Source organism: Salmo salar, chromosome 13 (genome assembly GCF_965601325.2).
Source record: "Salmo salar chromosome 13, fSalSal1, whole genome shotgun sequence".
NCBI classification, from domain to species: domain Eukaryota; kingdom Metazoa; phylum Chordata; class Actinopteri; order Salmoniformes; family Salmonidae; genus Salmo; species Salmo salar.
The window spans coordinates 79,079,069-79,096,229 of NC_138303.1; the positions used below are offsets into that span (position 1 = coordinate 79,079,069).

At 44.5% G+C, this 17,161-nt stretch overlaps 2 protein-coding genes across 2 annotated transcripts in view; one reads left to right on the forward strand and one right to left on the reverse strand.

The window, feature by feature from the left end:
* LOC106567994 (dehydrogenase/reductase SDR family member 11) overlaps positions 1-17,161 on the forward strand; it is a 55,232-nt gene that overhangs the window by 34,551 nt on the left and 3,520 nt on the right. The window contains exon 2 of the mRNA XM_014137961.3: positions 10,637-10,846. Within this exon, the coding sequence (XP_013993436.1) occupies positions 10,637-10,846 (210 nt within the window). The remainder of the gene's footprint in view (positions 1-10,636; positions 10,847-17,161) is intronic.
* si:ch211-283g2.1 (sodium- and chloride-dependent GABA transporter ine) overlaps positions 11,195-17,161 on the reverse strand; it is a 38,572-nt gene continuing 32,605 nt past the window's right edge. The window contains exon 13 of the mRNA XM_082960349.1: positions 11,195-11,796. Coding sequence (XP_082816475.1) covers positions 11,770-11,796 — 27 coding nt within the window. The 3' untranslated portion in view covers positions 11,195-11,769. The remainder of the gene's footprint in view (positions 11,797-17,161) is intronic.

Genomic DNA, 17,161 nt, shown 5'->3' on the forward strand with positions numbered 1-17,161 from the left:
AGAGACCATGTGAGGATATGACAGAGCCAAGTGACTTGGTGTATAGCGAGAATAGGAGAGGGCCTAGAACAGAGCCCTGGGGGACACCAGTGGTGAGAGCGCATGGTGCGGAGACAGATTCTCGCCACGCCACCTGGTAGGAGCGACCTGTCAGGTAGGACGCAATCCAAGCGTGGGCCGCGCCGGAGATGCCCAACTCGGAGAGGGTGGAGAGGAGGATCTGATGGTTCACAGTATCAAAGGCAGCAGAAAGGTCTAGAAGGATGAGAGCAGAGGAGAGAGAGTTAGCTTTAGCAGTGCGGAGAGCCTCCGTGACACAGAGAAGAGCAGTCTCAGTTGAATGCCCAGTCTTGAAACCTGACTGATTAGGATCAAGAAGGTCATTCTGAGAGAGATAGCAGGAGAGCTGGCCAAGGACAGCACGTTCAAGAGTTTTGGAGAGAAAAGAAAGAAGGGATACTGTTCTGTAGTTGTTGACATCGGAGGGATCGAGTGTAGGTTTTTTCAGAAGGGGTGCAACTCTCGCTCTCTTGAAGACGGAAGGGACGTAGCCAGCGGTCAAGGATGAGTTGATGAGCGAGGTGAGGAAGGGGAGAAGGTCTCCGGAAATGGTCTGGAGAAGAGAGGAGGGGATAGGGTCAAGTGGGCAGGTTGTTGGGCGGCCGGCCGTCACAAGACGCGAGATTTCATCTGGAGAGAGAGGGGAGAAAGAGGTCAAAGCACAGGGTAGGGCAGTGTGAGCAGGACCAGCGATGTCGTTTGACTTAGCAAACGAGGATCGGATATCGTCAACCTTCTTTTCAAAATGGTTGACGAAGTCATCCGCAGAGAGGGAGGAGGGGGGGGGAGGGGGAGGAGGATTCAGGAGGGAGGAGAAGGTAGCAAAGAGCTTCCTAGGGTTAGAGGCAGATGCTTGGAATTTAGAGTGGTAGAAAGTGGCTTTAGCAGCAGAGACAGAAGAGGAGAATGTAGAGAGGAGGGAGTGAAAGGAAGCCAGGTCCGCAGGGAGGCGAGTTTTCCTCCATTTCCGCTCGGTTGCCCGGAGCCCTGTTCTGTGAGCTCGTAGTGAGTCGTCGAGCCACGGAGCAGGAGGGGAGGACCGAGCCGGCCTGGAGGATAGGGGACAGAGAAAATCAAAGGATGCAGAAAGGGAGGAGAGGAGGGTTGAGGAGGCAGAATCAGGAGATAGGTTGGAGAAGGTTTGAGCAGAGGGAAGAGATGATAGGATGGAAGAGGAGAGAGTATCCGGGCTCTTTGCTGGCCATGGCAGAACACTGACATTCATGTCTTGCAGGATATTACGCACAGAACGAGCAGTATGACTGGTGTTATTGTCATGCTGGAGGGTCATTTCAGGTTGAGCCTGCAGGAAGGGTACCACATGAGGGAGGAGGATGTCTTCCCTGTAACGCACAGCGTTCAGATTGCCTGCAATGACAACAAGCTCAGTCCGATGATGCTGTGACACACCGCCCCAGACCATGACGGACCCTCCACCTCCAAATCAATCCCGCTCCAGAGTACAGGCCTCGGTGTAACGCTCATTCCTTCGACGATAAACGCGAATCTGACCATCACCCCTGGTGAGACAAAACCGCGACTCGTCAGTGAAGAGCCCTTTTTGCCAGTCCTGTCTGGTCCAGCGACGGTGGGTTTGTGCCCATAGGTGACGTTGTTGCCGGTGATGTCTGCTGAGGACCTGCCTTACAACAGGCCTACAAGCCCTCAGTCCAGCTTATTGCGGACAGTCTGAGCACTGATGGAGGGATTGTGCGTTCCTGGTGTAACTCGGGCAGTTGTTGTTGCCATCCTGTACCTGTCCCGCAGGTGTGATGTTCGGATGTACCGATCCTGTGCAGGTGTTGTTACACGTGGTCTGCCACTGCAAGAACGATCAGCTGTCCATCCTGTCTCCCTGTAGCGCTGTCTTAGGTGTCTCACAGTACGACATTGCAATTTATTGCCCTGGCCACATCTGCAGTCCTCATGTCTCCTTGCAGCATGCCTAAGGCACGTTCACGCAGATGAGCAGGGACCCTGGGCATCTTTCTTTTGGTGTTTTTCAGAGTCAGGAGTTTTCATAACTGTGACTGACCTTAATTGCCTACGTCTGTAAGCTGTTAGTGTCTTAACGACCGTTCCACAGGTGCATGTTCATTAATTGTTTATGGTTCATTGAACAAGCATGGAAAACAGTGTTTAAACCCTTTACAATGAAGATCTGTGGATTTTTACAAATGTATCTTTGAAAGACAGGGTCCTGAAAAAGGGACGTTTCTTTTTTTGCGGAGTTTATTTATATTCTTCGCGTTTTTAAGTTTAATTTTTGCGTCTTTAACTTTCAGTTTTGTAAACCAGCTGAAAATACAATATTTTGGGTTATTGAAAATATTTCAAGGGTTTAGATGGTACAATGATTCTCTACACTGCTTGTTTTGTCACAAACTGAAATGCAACCAGGAAATGGCTGGTTGGAAATTTGCATATCGCACCTTTAAGAAAATATAGTGTATACACTGATTCCATATAATGCCTGATGAGAGCACAATCAAGAATTTCCAACACATTTTGTTAAATGAAAACACATGATTACTCTAGAAGAAGACTCAAATAAAGTGCAATATGCGTGTGAAATCAATATGTAAACATGGTTCAGACATTATTTAGGCCTATGCTATAAGGTCTTCTTATCTTGAGAAAAATATGTGCACTCATAAAAGGGGGCATGTCTGTAGCACGGTATTTCTCGTTTCCAAGGCTGTCACTGTTAAGTAGCTCTCTGTAGCCCTGGAGGTCCATCCATCTGTAGTAAGCTCAACACAGGGTGCATTGGCCAATTCATTGACTAGAGCGGGTACTACCTGTTTGCTAAAATGGGTGCGAGCAGGCAAAATTCGTAATGTGGCTCAAGAACTTTCACCAGGTGCTAAAACCCCTATTCTTCTCAACCATTGAGAATGGGCGCATATCCACGGCTATAAACATACCTATCGCTCTTGTAATTTCTTTGGCCGGGTCAGGATCAGCTGCGAAGGGCTGCTTGAATGCAGAGGGGCGATAAAGTTTTTTTTGTGTGTGTATGTGTGTTTCTCTCATGCTCCGGTAGTAGGAATACTGGAGTGACGTCAGCGTAAATGTGTCAACAAGTTTGATGTGTTGGCAGCTGCATAGGCTATTCTTGTTGAGCAGTGTCAAGTGTCCACATACTTTCTCTGTCCATTGCCGTTGTAATCTACTGGAAACTATACATGTTCCCCCACCACTCGCCACCGTAGAGAAATCGTTAACGTTGCGCCTCACAAAAGGACAGCTTGAAATACGGCAATTAAGATTTACATTTTGATTACAACGTGCATTTAGTCTAATTGTTTAACGATTAGCCTGAAAAAAAGTTTGCTCATATTTCCTAAAAAGGCACAGGTATATCTTATAGGCCTAGTGTTTTTTTTTTATTTTTGTTCAATATTTGTTTTCTGTATTCATTCGGGTTCACAGTGCGGACTGAACCGAGGTCCCCGCGAATACCTGTAGGGTTACACCCCTAGTTTTCAGTGTAAACTTAAACGACTAAAACCAGATATAAAATATGTATTTTTCAATGGTGGAAAAACTATCCAATTGTCATACTTAAGTAAAGATACCTTCATAGAAAATGACTCAAGTGAAAGTCACCCAGTAAAATAATACTTGAGTAAAAGTCTAAAAGTATTTGGTTTAAAATATACTTAATTATCAAAAGTAAATGCAATTGCTAAAATATACTTAAGTATCGAACGTAATAGTATAAATCCTTTCAAATTCCTTATATTAAGCCAACCAGATAGCACAATTTTCTTTTTTTTAATTTACAGATAGCCAGGAGCATGCTCCAACACTCAGACATCATTTACAACACTCAGACATTAAACTTCCGGCGCCGACAGAGATGGCCGCCTCGCTTCGCGTTCCTAGGAAACTATGCATTATTTTGTTTTTTTATGTATTATTTCTTACATTGTTACCCCAGGTAATCTTAGGTTTTATTACATACAGTCGGGAGGAACTATTGGATATAAGAGCAACGTCAACTCACCAACATTACGACCAGGAATACGACTTTCCCGAAGCGGATCCTCTGTTTGGCCTACCACCCAGGACAATGGATCGGATCCCAGCCGGCGACCCAAAACAACGACGCCGTAGAAGAAGGGGCAGACGGAGCGGTCTTCTGGTCAGGCTCCGTAGATGGGCACATCGCGCACCGCTCCCGATCATACTACTCGCCAATGTCCAGTCTCTTGACAACAAGGTAGACGAAATCCGAGCAAGGGTAGCATTCCAGAGAGACATCCGAGACTGTAACGTTCTTTGTTTCACGGAAACATGGCTCACTCGAGACACGCTATCTGAGTCGGTATAGCCACCTGGTTTCTTCACGCATCGCGCCGACAGAAACAAGCATCTCTCTGGTAAGAAGAGCCTTATGATTAACGAGATGTGGTGTGATCATAAAAATATACAAGAACTCAAGTCCTTTTGTTCACCTGACTTAGAATTCCTCACTATCAAATGTCGACCGCATTATCTACCAAGAGAATACTCTTCGATCATAATCACAGTCGTGTATATCCCCCCCCAAGCAGACACATCGACGGCCCTCAAACAACTTCATTGGACTCTATGTAAACTGGAAACCACATATCCTGAGGCTGCATTTATTGTAGCCGGGGATTTTAACAAGGCTAATCTGAAAACAAGGCTCCCCAAATTCTATCAGCAGATCGATTGTGCTACCAGGGGTAGCAAAACCCTGGATCATTGTTATTCTAACTTCCACGACGCATATAAGGCCCTCCCCCGCCCTCCCTTCGGAAAAGCTGACCACGACTCCATTTTGTTGCTCCCAGCCTATAGACAGAAACTAAAACAGGAAGCTCCCGCCCTCAGGTCTGTTCAACGCTGGTCCGACCAATCGGATTCCACGCTTCAAGATTGCTTCAATCACGTGGACTGGGATATGTTCCGCATTGCGTCGAACAACAACATTGACGAATACGCTGATTCGGTGTGCGAGTTCATTAACAAGTGCATCGGTGATGTTGTACCCACAGCGTCTATTAAAACATTCCCCAACCAGAAACCGTGGATTGATGGCAGCATTCGCGCAAAACTGAACGCGTGAACCAATACTTTTAATCAGGGCAAGGTGACCGGAAACATGACCGAATACAAACAGTGTAGCTATTCCCTCCGCAAGGCAATCAAACAAGCTAAGCGTCAGTATAGAGACAAAGTGGAGTCGCAATTCAACGGCTCAGACACGAGAGGTACGTGGCAGGGTCTACAGTCAATCACGGACTACAAAAGAAAAACCAGCCCCGTCGCGGATCACGATGCCTTGCTCCCAGACAGACTGAACAACTTTTTTGCTTGCTTTGAGGACAATACAGTGCCACTGACACGGCCCGCTACCAAAACCTGCGGGCTCTCCTTCACTGTAGCCAACGTGAGTAAAACATTTAAACGTGTTAACCCTGGCAAGGCTGCCGGCCCAGACGGCATCCCCGGCCGCGTCCTCAGAGCATGCGCAGACCAGCTGGCTGGTGTGTTTACAGACATATTCAATCAATCCTTAACCCAGTCTGCTGTCCCCACATGCTTCAAGAGGGCCACCATTGTTCCTGTTCCCAAGAAAGCTAAGGTAACTGAGCTAAATGACTACCGCCCTGTAGCACTCACTTCCGTCATCATGAAGTGCTTTGAGAGACTAGTCAAGGACCATATCACCTCCACCCTACCTGACACCCTAGACCCACTCCAATTTGCTTACCGCCACAATAGGTCCACAGACGACGCAATCGCCATCACACTGCACACTGCCCTAACCCATCTGGACAAGAGGAATACCTATGTAAGAATGTTGTTCATCGATACAGCTCAGCATTTAACACCATAGTACCCTCCAAACTCGTCATTAAGCTCGAGACCCTGGGTCTCGACCCCGCCCTGTGCAACTGGGTCCTGGACTTCCTGACAGGCCGCCCCCAGGTGGTGAGGGTAGGTAACATCTCCACCCCGCTGATCCTCAACACTGGGTCCCCACAAGGGTTCGTTCTCAGCCCTCTACTGTACTCCCTGTTCACCCATGACTGCGTGGCCATGCACGCCTCCAACTCAATCATCAAGTTTGCAGACGACACTACAGTGGTACGCTTGATTACCAACAACGGAGAGTGGTGTCAGGAAAATAACCTCACACTCAATGTCAACAAAACAAAGGAGATGATCGTGGACTTCAGGAAACAGCAGAGGGAGCAGCCCCCTATCTACATTGATGGGACAGTAGTGGAGAGGGTGGAGAGTTTTAAGTTCCTCGGAGTACACATCACGGACAAACTGAAATGGTCCACCCACACAGACAGCGTGGTGAAGAAGGCACAGCAGCGCCTCTTCAACCTCAGGAGGCTGAAGAAATTTGGCTTGTCACCAAACACACTCACAAACTTTTACAGATGCACAATCGAGAGCATCCTGTCGAGCTGTATCACCGCCTGGTACGGCAGCTGCTCCGCCCATAACCGGAAGGCTCTCCAGAGGGTAGTGAGGTCTGCACAACGCATCACCGGGTGCAAACTACCTGCCCTCCATGACACCTACACCACCCGATGTCACAGGAAGGCCAAAAATATCATCAAGGACAACAACCGAGCCACTGCCTGTTCACTCCGCTATCATCCAGAAGGCGAGGTCAGTACAGGTGCATCAAAGCGGGGACCGAGAGACAGAAGCTGTTTTTCAATCTCAAGGCCATCAGACTGTTAAACAGCCATCACTAACATTGAGTGGCTGCTGCCAACATACTGACTCAACTCCACCCACTTTAATAATGGTAAAATTGATGTAATCAACTTATCACTAGCCACTTTATATGTTTACTTACCCTACATTACTCATCTCTAATGTATATACTGTACGCTTTACCATCTACTGCATCTTGCCATCTGGTGTAATTAAATGTATCACTAGCCACTTTAAACAATGCCACTTTATATAATGTTCTCATACCCTACATTGCTCATCTCATATGTATATACTGTACGCTATACCATCTACTGCATCTTGCCATCTTGATGTAATGTATCACTAGCCACTTTAAACAATGTCACTTCATATGTTTTCATACCCTGCATTGCTCATCTCATATGTATATACTGTACTCTATACCATCTACTGCATCTTGCCTATGCCATTCGGCCATCACTCATATTTTTATGTACATATTCGTATTCATTCCTTTACACTTGTGTATAAGGTAGTTGTTGTGAAATTGTTAGGTTATATTACTTGTTAGATATTACTGCATGGTCGGAACTAGAAGCACAAGCATTTCGCTACACTTGCATTAACACCTGCTAACCATGTGTGTGTGACAAATAAATTTGATTTGAAATGAAATGAAGCATTCGTGTTTCGTGAGTCTGCTAGATATTAGGCAGTAGCAATGACCAGGGATTTTCTCTTGAATTGGACCATGTTTCTGTCCTGCTAAGCATTGAAAATGTATGGAGTAAAAAGTAAATTATCTTCAGGAATGTAGTAAAGTAAAAGTAGTCAAAAATATAAATAAACTACAGATACCCCCAAAAACTACTTATGAAGTAGTTTAAAGTATTTTTACTTAAGAACTTTACACCACTGGTATTTTTCAATAAGATCATCTTTGAGAACTAACAATCACCGAAATAAAAACTAGACAGTCAGGGAGAATCTAAAATTCCCCAAATATGTGGCCAACCACCATTAATTTTATGTTTGAGTCACTCAGATCGCTTAAGAACACGGCAAAAGCCATGGCAAAATGTGTATAATTGCAGGAAATTAGCTTTAAAACATACTTTTTTTCTCTTCTCCCCATGACACGTTTTGTGAAAGTAGTGCGTACAGGGATGCTAGCTAATTAGCTCGCTATCACTACCTGAGTGACGATAGCTAGCTAGCCAAGTGAGCGTGTGAAATAACAATTGCTGACTTGGTGTGTAAACCAAGTAACTTGAGATAGAAATGCATGGCTAGTTTTAACTTTTACAGGGGAATGTAAAATGGTTGCTTCAATGATGGGGTGAAGAAACACCGCTTGTGTTATTCCAGACAAACCGAATAGGGGTTTAGCTCAGAGGTTGCTAGGTGACGTTAGCCCACTAGCTAGCTAAGGCCACCGCTACTGTAAAAATCCTAGGGGATACACTTGCACCCTCATAACTCATTAACTCTGTTGTGACATGTCTTTGTAAAACTAGAGAAATTATTTAATGTTCTATTCAAAGCTTACAAAAACCTTTTAAATCCTGGGTTCTGTGTTGAGATAATGCCTTATCTGTAATCACTGCTTCCCAGTCTTTGGCTCTCTAGGCCAGGGTTCCCCAACTAGCGGCCCATGGGCCGCTTTTATTTCCCCCACCCAAGTTTTCAGAGCAAAAAAATTTAGTATTTTATTAATTTATTGTTGGACATAAGACTGTAAAAACACCAGCAAATCAGCTCCAGGTGATTTTAATTTTGGAAATCTGTTCCAAGGTATTCCCATGCATAATAGAGATACTGTATATGTGATCGTATACAAATGTAAGCAAGGTTTGAAATTATTATGTTTTAGTCAAATATATCTGTCTGGGCTTCTTGCGGTCAATTTGCATTCTACAAATTATTTGTAATTATATTCCGGTCCACTGACCATCCACTCCAGAAAGAAAATCGGCCCACGGCTGAATCTAGTTGATGATCCCTGCTCTAGGCTATATAGAATATTAGTGTGTGTACATGCTTGTCCCCACGTTGCTCCATCCCTGCCCTGTCCTCATGAGACTGAGTGCTCTCGTCCCAAATGTCACAGCACTTTGGCTCGAAAAGAGAGAGAGGAAGAGGCTGAGAATGCCATGCAGTCCTTGGCATCATTCCTGCCTGCCACTACTGCGGCTTCCTGCCTGCCACTACCCCCCCCCCCCCCCCCCTCCCTAGACACACACACACACTCTTCCCTCATCCCTCCCCTATCGTTCTATACTGAGAGCAGTCCAGACAGGGACATCATGTGATGGGTGGCTCTGTGCCCGGTAGGGGGATCTATGTCCAGTCGCATCAGACAGACAGACCCTACATCCTAGAGGCCTGCATTGAGGCTGACCTGGTTGGGCAAATAATACCTAAATACCACAGGGACTGTGGCTCTCCATAGCTCCATGTTTAGTGGAGGAGTAAGGTTCATAAGGGTCACTTTAGTTTTATAAGGATCATCATGGTTAAAAAGGGTCATTAACATATTGCTTATTTCCTTTAGCCAGACACTGAGTCTAAACAGACATGTGTCCCTAAATGAAACTGGTATAATACCAATAATTTGTTAACAACAAGATTGCAGATGTTATGGTCTTTCTATAATCGAAAAATTCAAGTGTTCTTTGTTGATAGACTTCAGACAAGACTAGAGAATTTGTAATTGCCTGGGTCAGCAGCAGCACTCCTATCTTCCTTTTATGGAATATATCAGGATTGATTGTATGGTTGTGGTTCCTTTCGGCCCAGAGTATGTGTGAATGGGTAGGGTGCTAATTTGTTTGGGGTGGGTTTTTTTTCTTCGTTTTCTCATGTCTCCCTTATTACAGCTCAAACCAGTGTGACAGACCAAATTCATTAGGCCTATTACTAATCATTTTATTTGCTGAAATTGTCAATCTAGAAAGTCCAACACATGTTATAGTCTGTAGTTTCTTAACTTCTTATGGCTCAAATCCCGTTAACGGGATTGATTTGACAACATCCGGTGAAATGGCAGAGCACCAAATTCAATTTTTTTAATTAAAAAGCTGAACTTCTTGTTAATCTAGCCACCGTGTCAGATTTCAAAAAGGCTTTACGGCGAAAGCAAACCATGCTATTATCTGAGGATAGCACCCCATCAAACAAACACAGACAATCATATTTCATCCCGCCAGGCACGACACAAAAGTCAGAAATAACGATTTAATTCATGCCTTACCTTTGAAGAACTTCTTCTGTTGGCATTCCAATATGTCCCATAAACATCACAAATGGTCCTTTTTGTTCGATTAATTCTGTCGTTATGTCTCCAAAATGTCCATTTATTTGGCACGTTTGATTAAAAAAAATCACCGGTTCCAACTCGCGCAACATGACTACAAAATATCTTAGAGTTACCTGTAATCTTGATCCAAACATTTCAAAACAACTTTCCTAATACAACTTTAGGTATTTTTTAACGTAAATAATCGATAAAATTTAAGACGGGATAAACTGTGTTCAATAACGGAGGAAAATAAAGAAAGCGCATTCCACGTCGCGCGCATCAAAACATTAGAGAGCTGGATGGATTGTGCTCGGGGTTTCACCTGCCAAATCAGTTCTGTTATACTCACAGACATTATTCAAACAGTTTTAGAAACGTTAGAGTTTTGTCTATCCAAATCTACCAATTATATGCATATCCTTGCTTCTGGGCCTGAGTAGCAGGCAGTTTACTTTGGGCACACTTTTCATCCGGACGTGAAAATAGCGCCCCAAGCCTAGAGAAGTTAAATTCTCACATCACGTGTTTACCTGATTTGTGATCAAAGTCTTATCCCTATTTGTGTGATGTTTGTAGAAGCTGGCAGCTGAGTGCCAGAGTGCGGGCTACAGCGGCACGCTGATCCCCTATAAGTGTGACCTGTCCTGTGAGGAGGATATCCTGTCCATGTTCTCTGCCATCAAGACACTGCACCAGGGGGTGGATGTGTGTATCAACAACGCAGGCCTAGCCCACAATGAACCCCTGCTCAGCGGCAAGACCGACGGCTGGAGGAACATGATCGATGTGAGTGGACAACACACACACACACACACACACACACACACACACACACACACACACACACACACAATGTACATGGGTTCACACACATCACACACACACACACACACACACACACACACACACACACACACACACACACACACACACACACACACACACACACACACACACACACACACACACACAGCCTATGTACGCATGTCTTTCCAATCAACAACGACTGTAACAACATAGTAACCACTGTAACTGTGTGCTGGGCTGTCATACAGTTGTTACTCAACAACTGATCTGCTGTACTTGAGTGTAGCAACCATAGCTAAATAGAGAATAACTGTGAAAAACATGTGGTTGTAGAGTAGAATCAGAATAATCTTTATTCACAAGTACAGTGCATTTGGAAAGTATCCAGACCCCTTAACTTTTTCCATATTTTGATACGTTACAGCCTTGTTCTAAAATTGATTAAATAAAAAAAAGTCCTCTTCAATCTACACACAATACCCCATAATGACAATGCAAAAACAGGTTTTTAGAAATTTGAGCAAATTTATTCAAAATAAAAAAACATCCTTGAGATGCGTCTACAACATGATTGGAGTCCACCTGTGATAAATTCAATTGATTGGACATGATTTGGAAAGGCACACCTGTCTATATAAGGTACCACAGCAAAAAGCAAGCCATGAGGTTGATGGAATTGTCCGTAGAGCTCCTAAACAGGATTGTGTCGAGGCACAGATCTGGGGAAGGGTACTAAAACATTTCTGCAGCAGTGAAGGTCCCCAAGAACACAGTGGCCTCCATCATTCTTAAATGGAAGAAGTTTGGAACCACCAAGATTCTTCCTAGAGCTGGCTGCCCAGCCAAACTGAGTAATCAGGGGAGAAGGACCTTGGTCAGGGAGGTGACCAAGAACCCGATGGTCACTCTGGCAGAGCTCCATAATTCCTCTGTGGAAAGTAAAGGGTCTGAATAATTTTGCACGGCCAATTTTTCAGTTTTTTATTTGTTAAAAAAGTTTGTAATATCCAATAAATTTCGTTCCACTTCATAATTGTGTCCCACTTGTTGATTCTTCACAAAAAATTACAGTTTTATATCTTTATGTTTGAAGCCTGAAATGTGGCAAAAGGTCGAAAAGTTCAAGGCACTGTAAATGTCATATTTCATTTATTTATTTTTTGTATACATTAGCAAATATTTCTAGAAACTTGTTTTTGCTTTGTCATTATGGAGTGTTGTGTGTAAATTGATTAAAAAAAAAATAAATTTTTTTTAAAAAAAAGTAGAATAAGGCTGTAACGTGAAAATGAGGGGGTCTGAATACTTTCGGAATTTGCCCTAGTGAGAAGGTTCTGCCAGCGATATAGACACTGTACAAACTGAATACAGACAAGTTCACATAGACATCGTACAGAATATACAATATTGGAACGGTAAACATAAAACTATAGTATAATCTGATTACAGTGGGAATATGCAATTTACAGAGGGGAGATATATATAAGCAGAGGGAAGGATGCTGCCGTGGCGAATTAATACAGTGTTGTGCGTCGGTGGTGTGATGCGTAGTACAAAGGGTTTAACGAATCCACAACCACACAAACTTCCAGTGTGTGGGTACTTAAACATGATAGGCCTGTTAGATGCAGTGCCAACACACACACTCCCACTCACAAGGAGTCGTCCCATTTCCTGGCATGGAGCTACTACACAGAGGCCCACTTGTAGAAAAAGCCAGGCATAATTTCCCTCCATCTATTATGCTGGGGCTTTTCTTTACACTAATTCATCAAACTCAAGACCATTCCATTCAAGCCACTCAAAAAGTAGTCCCATCCCTACAGAGGAGCTGAGCATTTCTAACGCCTGTCCCATCTGTTGGCATGGCGGCCAAGATGAATGTGTATGCTGTGTATATTTTTAGACAGTGTAATCTGTGTGCTGTCCTTGTTTTGCCGTGCCACCCCCCCCCCCACTATTTCCTTAGTTACGCCGTTGGCGTCAGTCTCAAAGTCACATGATGGAGGAGACCGGTCAGGTTCAGATGACACAATTTGACACAGTGACAAATAATGACACCATCTCTACCTGTGTGACCAGCCAGTAACCAAACAGTATGTTATCTGAGGCCATTTTTGGTCTGTTGTCATTTTTTTTTTTTTATTACCTTTATTTAACCAGGTAGGCCAGTTGAGAACATGTTCTCATTTACAACTGCGACCTGGCCAAGATAAAGCAAAGCAGTGCGGCACAAACAACAACACAGAGTTAAACATTGAATAAACAAATCCACAGTCAATAGAAAAGTCTATATACAGTGTGTGCAAATGAAGTAAGATTAGGGAGGTAAAGCAATAAATGGGTCATAATGGCGAAATAATTACAATTTAGCAAATAAACATTGGAGTGATAGATGTGCAGAAGATGAATGTGCAAGTAGAGATACTGGGGTGTAAAGGATAATTCTTTTTTTTTAAATAACAATATGGGGATGAGGTAGTTGGATGAGCTATTTACAGATGGGCTATGTACAGGTGCAATGATCTGTAAGCTGCTCTGATAGCTGATGCTTAAAGTTAGTGAGGGAGATATGAGTCTCCAGCATCAGTGATGTTTGCAATTTGATCCAGTCATTGGCAGCAGAGAACTGGAAGGAAAGGCGGCCAAATGAGGAATTGGCTTTGGGGGTGACCAGTGAAATATACCTGCTGGTGCACGTGCTACGGGTGGGTGCTGCTATGGTGACCAGTGAGCTGAGATAAGGCGGTGCTTTACCTAGCAAAGACTTAAAGATGACCAGGATCCAGTGGGTTTGGCGACGAATATGAAGCGAGGGCCAGCCAACGAGAGCATACAGGTCGCAGTGGTGGGTTGTATATGGGGCTTTGGTGACAAAATGGATGGCACTGTGATAGACTGCATCCAATTTGCTGAGCAGAGTGTTGGAGGCTATTTTGTAAATGACATCGCATGAGTGAAGGATTCTTTGTTGCGAAATAGGAAGCCAATTCTAGTTTTAATTTTGTATTGGAGATGCTTAATATGAGTCTGGAAGGAGAGTTTACAGTCTAACCAGACACCTAGGTATTTGTAGTTGTCCACATATTCTAAGTCAGAACCGTCCAGAGTAGTGATGCTAGGCGGGCGGGCAGGTGCGGGCAGCGATCGGTTGAAGAGCATGCATTTACTTTTACTTGCATTGAAGAGCAGTTGGAGGCCACGGAACGAGAGTTGTATGGCATTGAAGCTCGTCTGGAGGTTAGTTAACACAGTGTCCAAAGAAGGGCCAGAAGTATACATAATGGTGTTGTCTGCGTAGAGGTGGATCAGGGAATCACCAGCCGCAAGAGCAACATCATTGATGTATACAGAGAAGAGTCGGCCTGAGAATTGAACCCTGTGGCACCCAAATAGAGACTGCCAGAGGTCCGGACAACAGGCTCTCCGATTTGACACACTGAACTCTGTCTGAGAAGTAGTTGGTGGACCAGGCGAGCCAGTCATTTGAGGAACCAAGGCTGTCGAGTCTGCCGATAAAAATGTGGTGATTGACAGAGTCGAAAGCCTTGGCCAGGTCGATGAATACGGCTGCACAGTATTGTCTTTTGTCGATGGCGGTTATGATATTGTTTAGGACCTTGCACATGGCTGAGGTGAACCCGTGACCAGCTCGGAAACCAGATTGCATAGCGGAGAAGGTACGGTGGGATTTGAAATGGTCGGTGATCTGTTTGTTAACTTGGCTTTCGAAGACCCTTAGTTTGGGTCTAGAGTGTCTTCCCCTTTGAAGAGGGGGATGAGAGCGGCAGCTTTCCAATCTTTGGGGATCGCAGACAATATGAAAGAGAGGTTGAACAGGCTAGTAATAGGGGTTGCAACAATTGCGGCGGATAATTTTAGAAAGAGAGGGTCCAGATTGTCTAGCCCAGCTGATTTGTTGGGGTCCAGAATTTGCAGCTCTTTCAGAACATCCGCTATCTGGATTTGGGTGAAGGAGAAATGGGGGAGGCTTGGGCAAGTTGCTGTTGTGGGTGCAGAGCTGTTGACCGGGGTAGGGGTAGCCAGGTGGAAAGCATGGACAGCCGTAGAAAAATGCTTATTTAAATTTTCGATTTTCGTAGATTTATCGGTGGTGACAGTGTTTCCTAGCCTCAGTGCAGTGGGCAGCTGGGATGAGGTGCTTTTATTCTCCATGGACTTTACAGTGTCCCAGAACTTTTTGGAGTCTGTGCTACAGGATGCAAATTTCTGTTTGAAAAAGATAGGAAAGCAAAGGCTAACTGCCTGTGTATATTGGTTCCTAACCTCCCTGAAAAGTTGCATATCATGGGGGCTATTCGATGCTAATGCAGTACGCCACAGGATGTTTTTGTGCTGGTCAAGTGCAGTCAGGTCTGGAGTGAACCAAGGGCTATATCTGTTCCTGGATCTACATTTTTTGAATGGGGCATGCTTATTTAAGATGGTGAGGAAAGCACTTTTAAAGAATAACTAGGCATCCTCTAATGACGGAATGAGGTCAATATCTTTCCAGGATACCTGGGCCAGGTCATTTAGAAAGGCCTGCTCGCTGAAGTGTTTTAGGGAGCGTTTGACTGTGATGAGGGGTGGTTGTTTGACCACGGACCCATTACGGACGCAGGCAATGAGGCAGTGATCGCTAAGATCCTGTTTGAAGACAGCAGAAGTGTATTTAGCGGGCAGGTTTTTCAGGATGATATCTATATGGCTGCCCGTGCTTACGGATTTGGGGTTGTACCTGGTAGGTTCCATGATAATTTGGGTGAGATTGAGGACATCTATCTTAGATTGTAGGACGGCCGGGGTGTTAAGCATATCATTTACATTTACATTTTAGTCATTTAGCAGACGCTCTTATCCAGAGCGACTTACAGTAGTGAATGCATACATTTCATACATTTTTTCCCCGTACTGGTCCCCCGTGGGAATCGAACCCACAACCCTGGCGTTGCAAACACCATGCTCGACCAACTGAGTCGCACGGGACCACACATATCCCAGTTTAGGTCACCTAACAGTACAATCTCTGAAGATAAAAGGGGGGCATTTAATTCACATATGGTGTCCTGGGCGCAGCTGGGGACTGAGGGGGGTCTGTAACAAGTGGCAACAGTGAGAGACTTATTTCTGGAAAGGTGGATTTTTAAAAGTATTTTATTTATTTTAATTTTATTTCACCTTTATTTAACCAGGTAGGCTAGTTGAGAACAAGTTCTCATTTACAACTGCGACCCAGCCAACATAAAGCAAAGTAGTGCGACACAAACAACAACACAGAGTTACACATGGAATAAACAAGCGTACAGTCAATAACACAATAGAAAAAGGAAAGTCTCTATATACAGTGTGTGCAAATGGCGTGAGGAGGTAAGGCAATAAATAGGCCATAGTAGCAGAGTAATTACAATTTAGCAAATGAACACTGGATTTTTAAAAGTAGAAGCTCGAACTGTTTGGCACAGACCTGGATAGCATGACAGAACTCTGCAGGCTGTCTCTGCAGTAGATTGCAACTCCACCCCCCTCTCTTGGCGCAAAATGTTATAGTTGGATGGAAATTTCAGAATTTTTGGTGGCCTTCCTAAGCCAGGATTCAGACACGGCTAGGACATCAGGGTTGGCGGAGTGTGCTAAAGCAGTGGGGGGGAAAAACTTAGGGAGAAGGCTTCTAATGTTAACATGCATGAAACCAAGGCTTTTACGGTTACGGTAGTCAACAAATGATAGCGCCTTGGGAATAGGAGTAGAACTGGGGGCTAAAGGGCCTGGGTTAACGTCTACATCACCAGAAGAACAGAGGAGGGGTAGAATAAGGGTATGGCTTAAGGCTATAAGAACTGGTCGTCTAGTGCGTTGGGGACAGAGAATAAAAGGAGCAGATTTCTGGGTGTGGTAGAATAGATTCAAGGCATAATGTACAAACAAGGGTATGGTAGGATGTGAGTTCAGTGGAGATAAACCTATGCGTTGCATGATGATGAGAGAGGTTTCGTCTCTGGAGGCATCAATAAACATAGGTGAGGTCTCCGCATGTGTGTGAGATGGGACGAAGGAGCTATCGAAGGTATTTTGAGCGGGACTGAGGGCTCTACAGTGAAATAAAGCAATAAAAACAAGCCAAGACAGCAATAGACAAGGCATATTGACATTAGAGTGAGGCATAAAGCAATCACAGGTGTGGATCGTGAGAGCTAAGACAACAACGGGTAAATGGCGAAGAAAGGGCAGAGCGGGTCAGTTAGATACATACAGAACCTGAGTTCGAGGCTGGAGCCGACATGTAAACAAAAT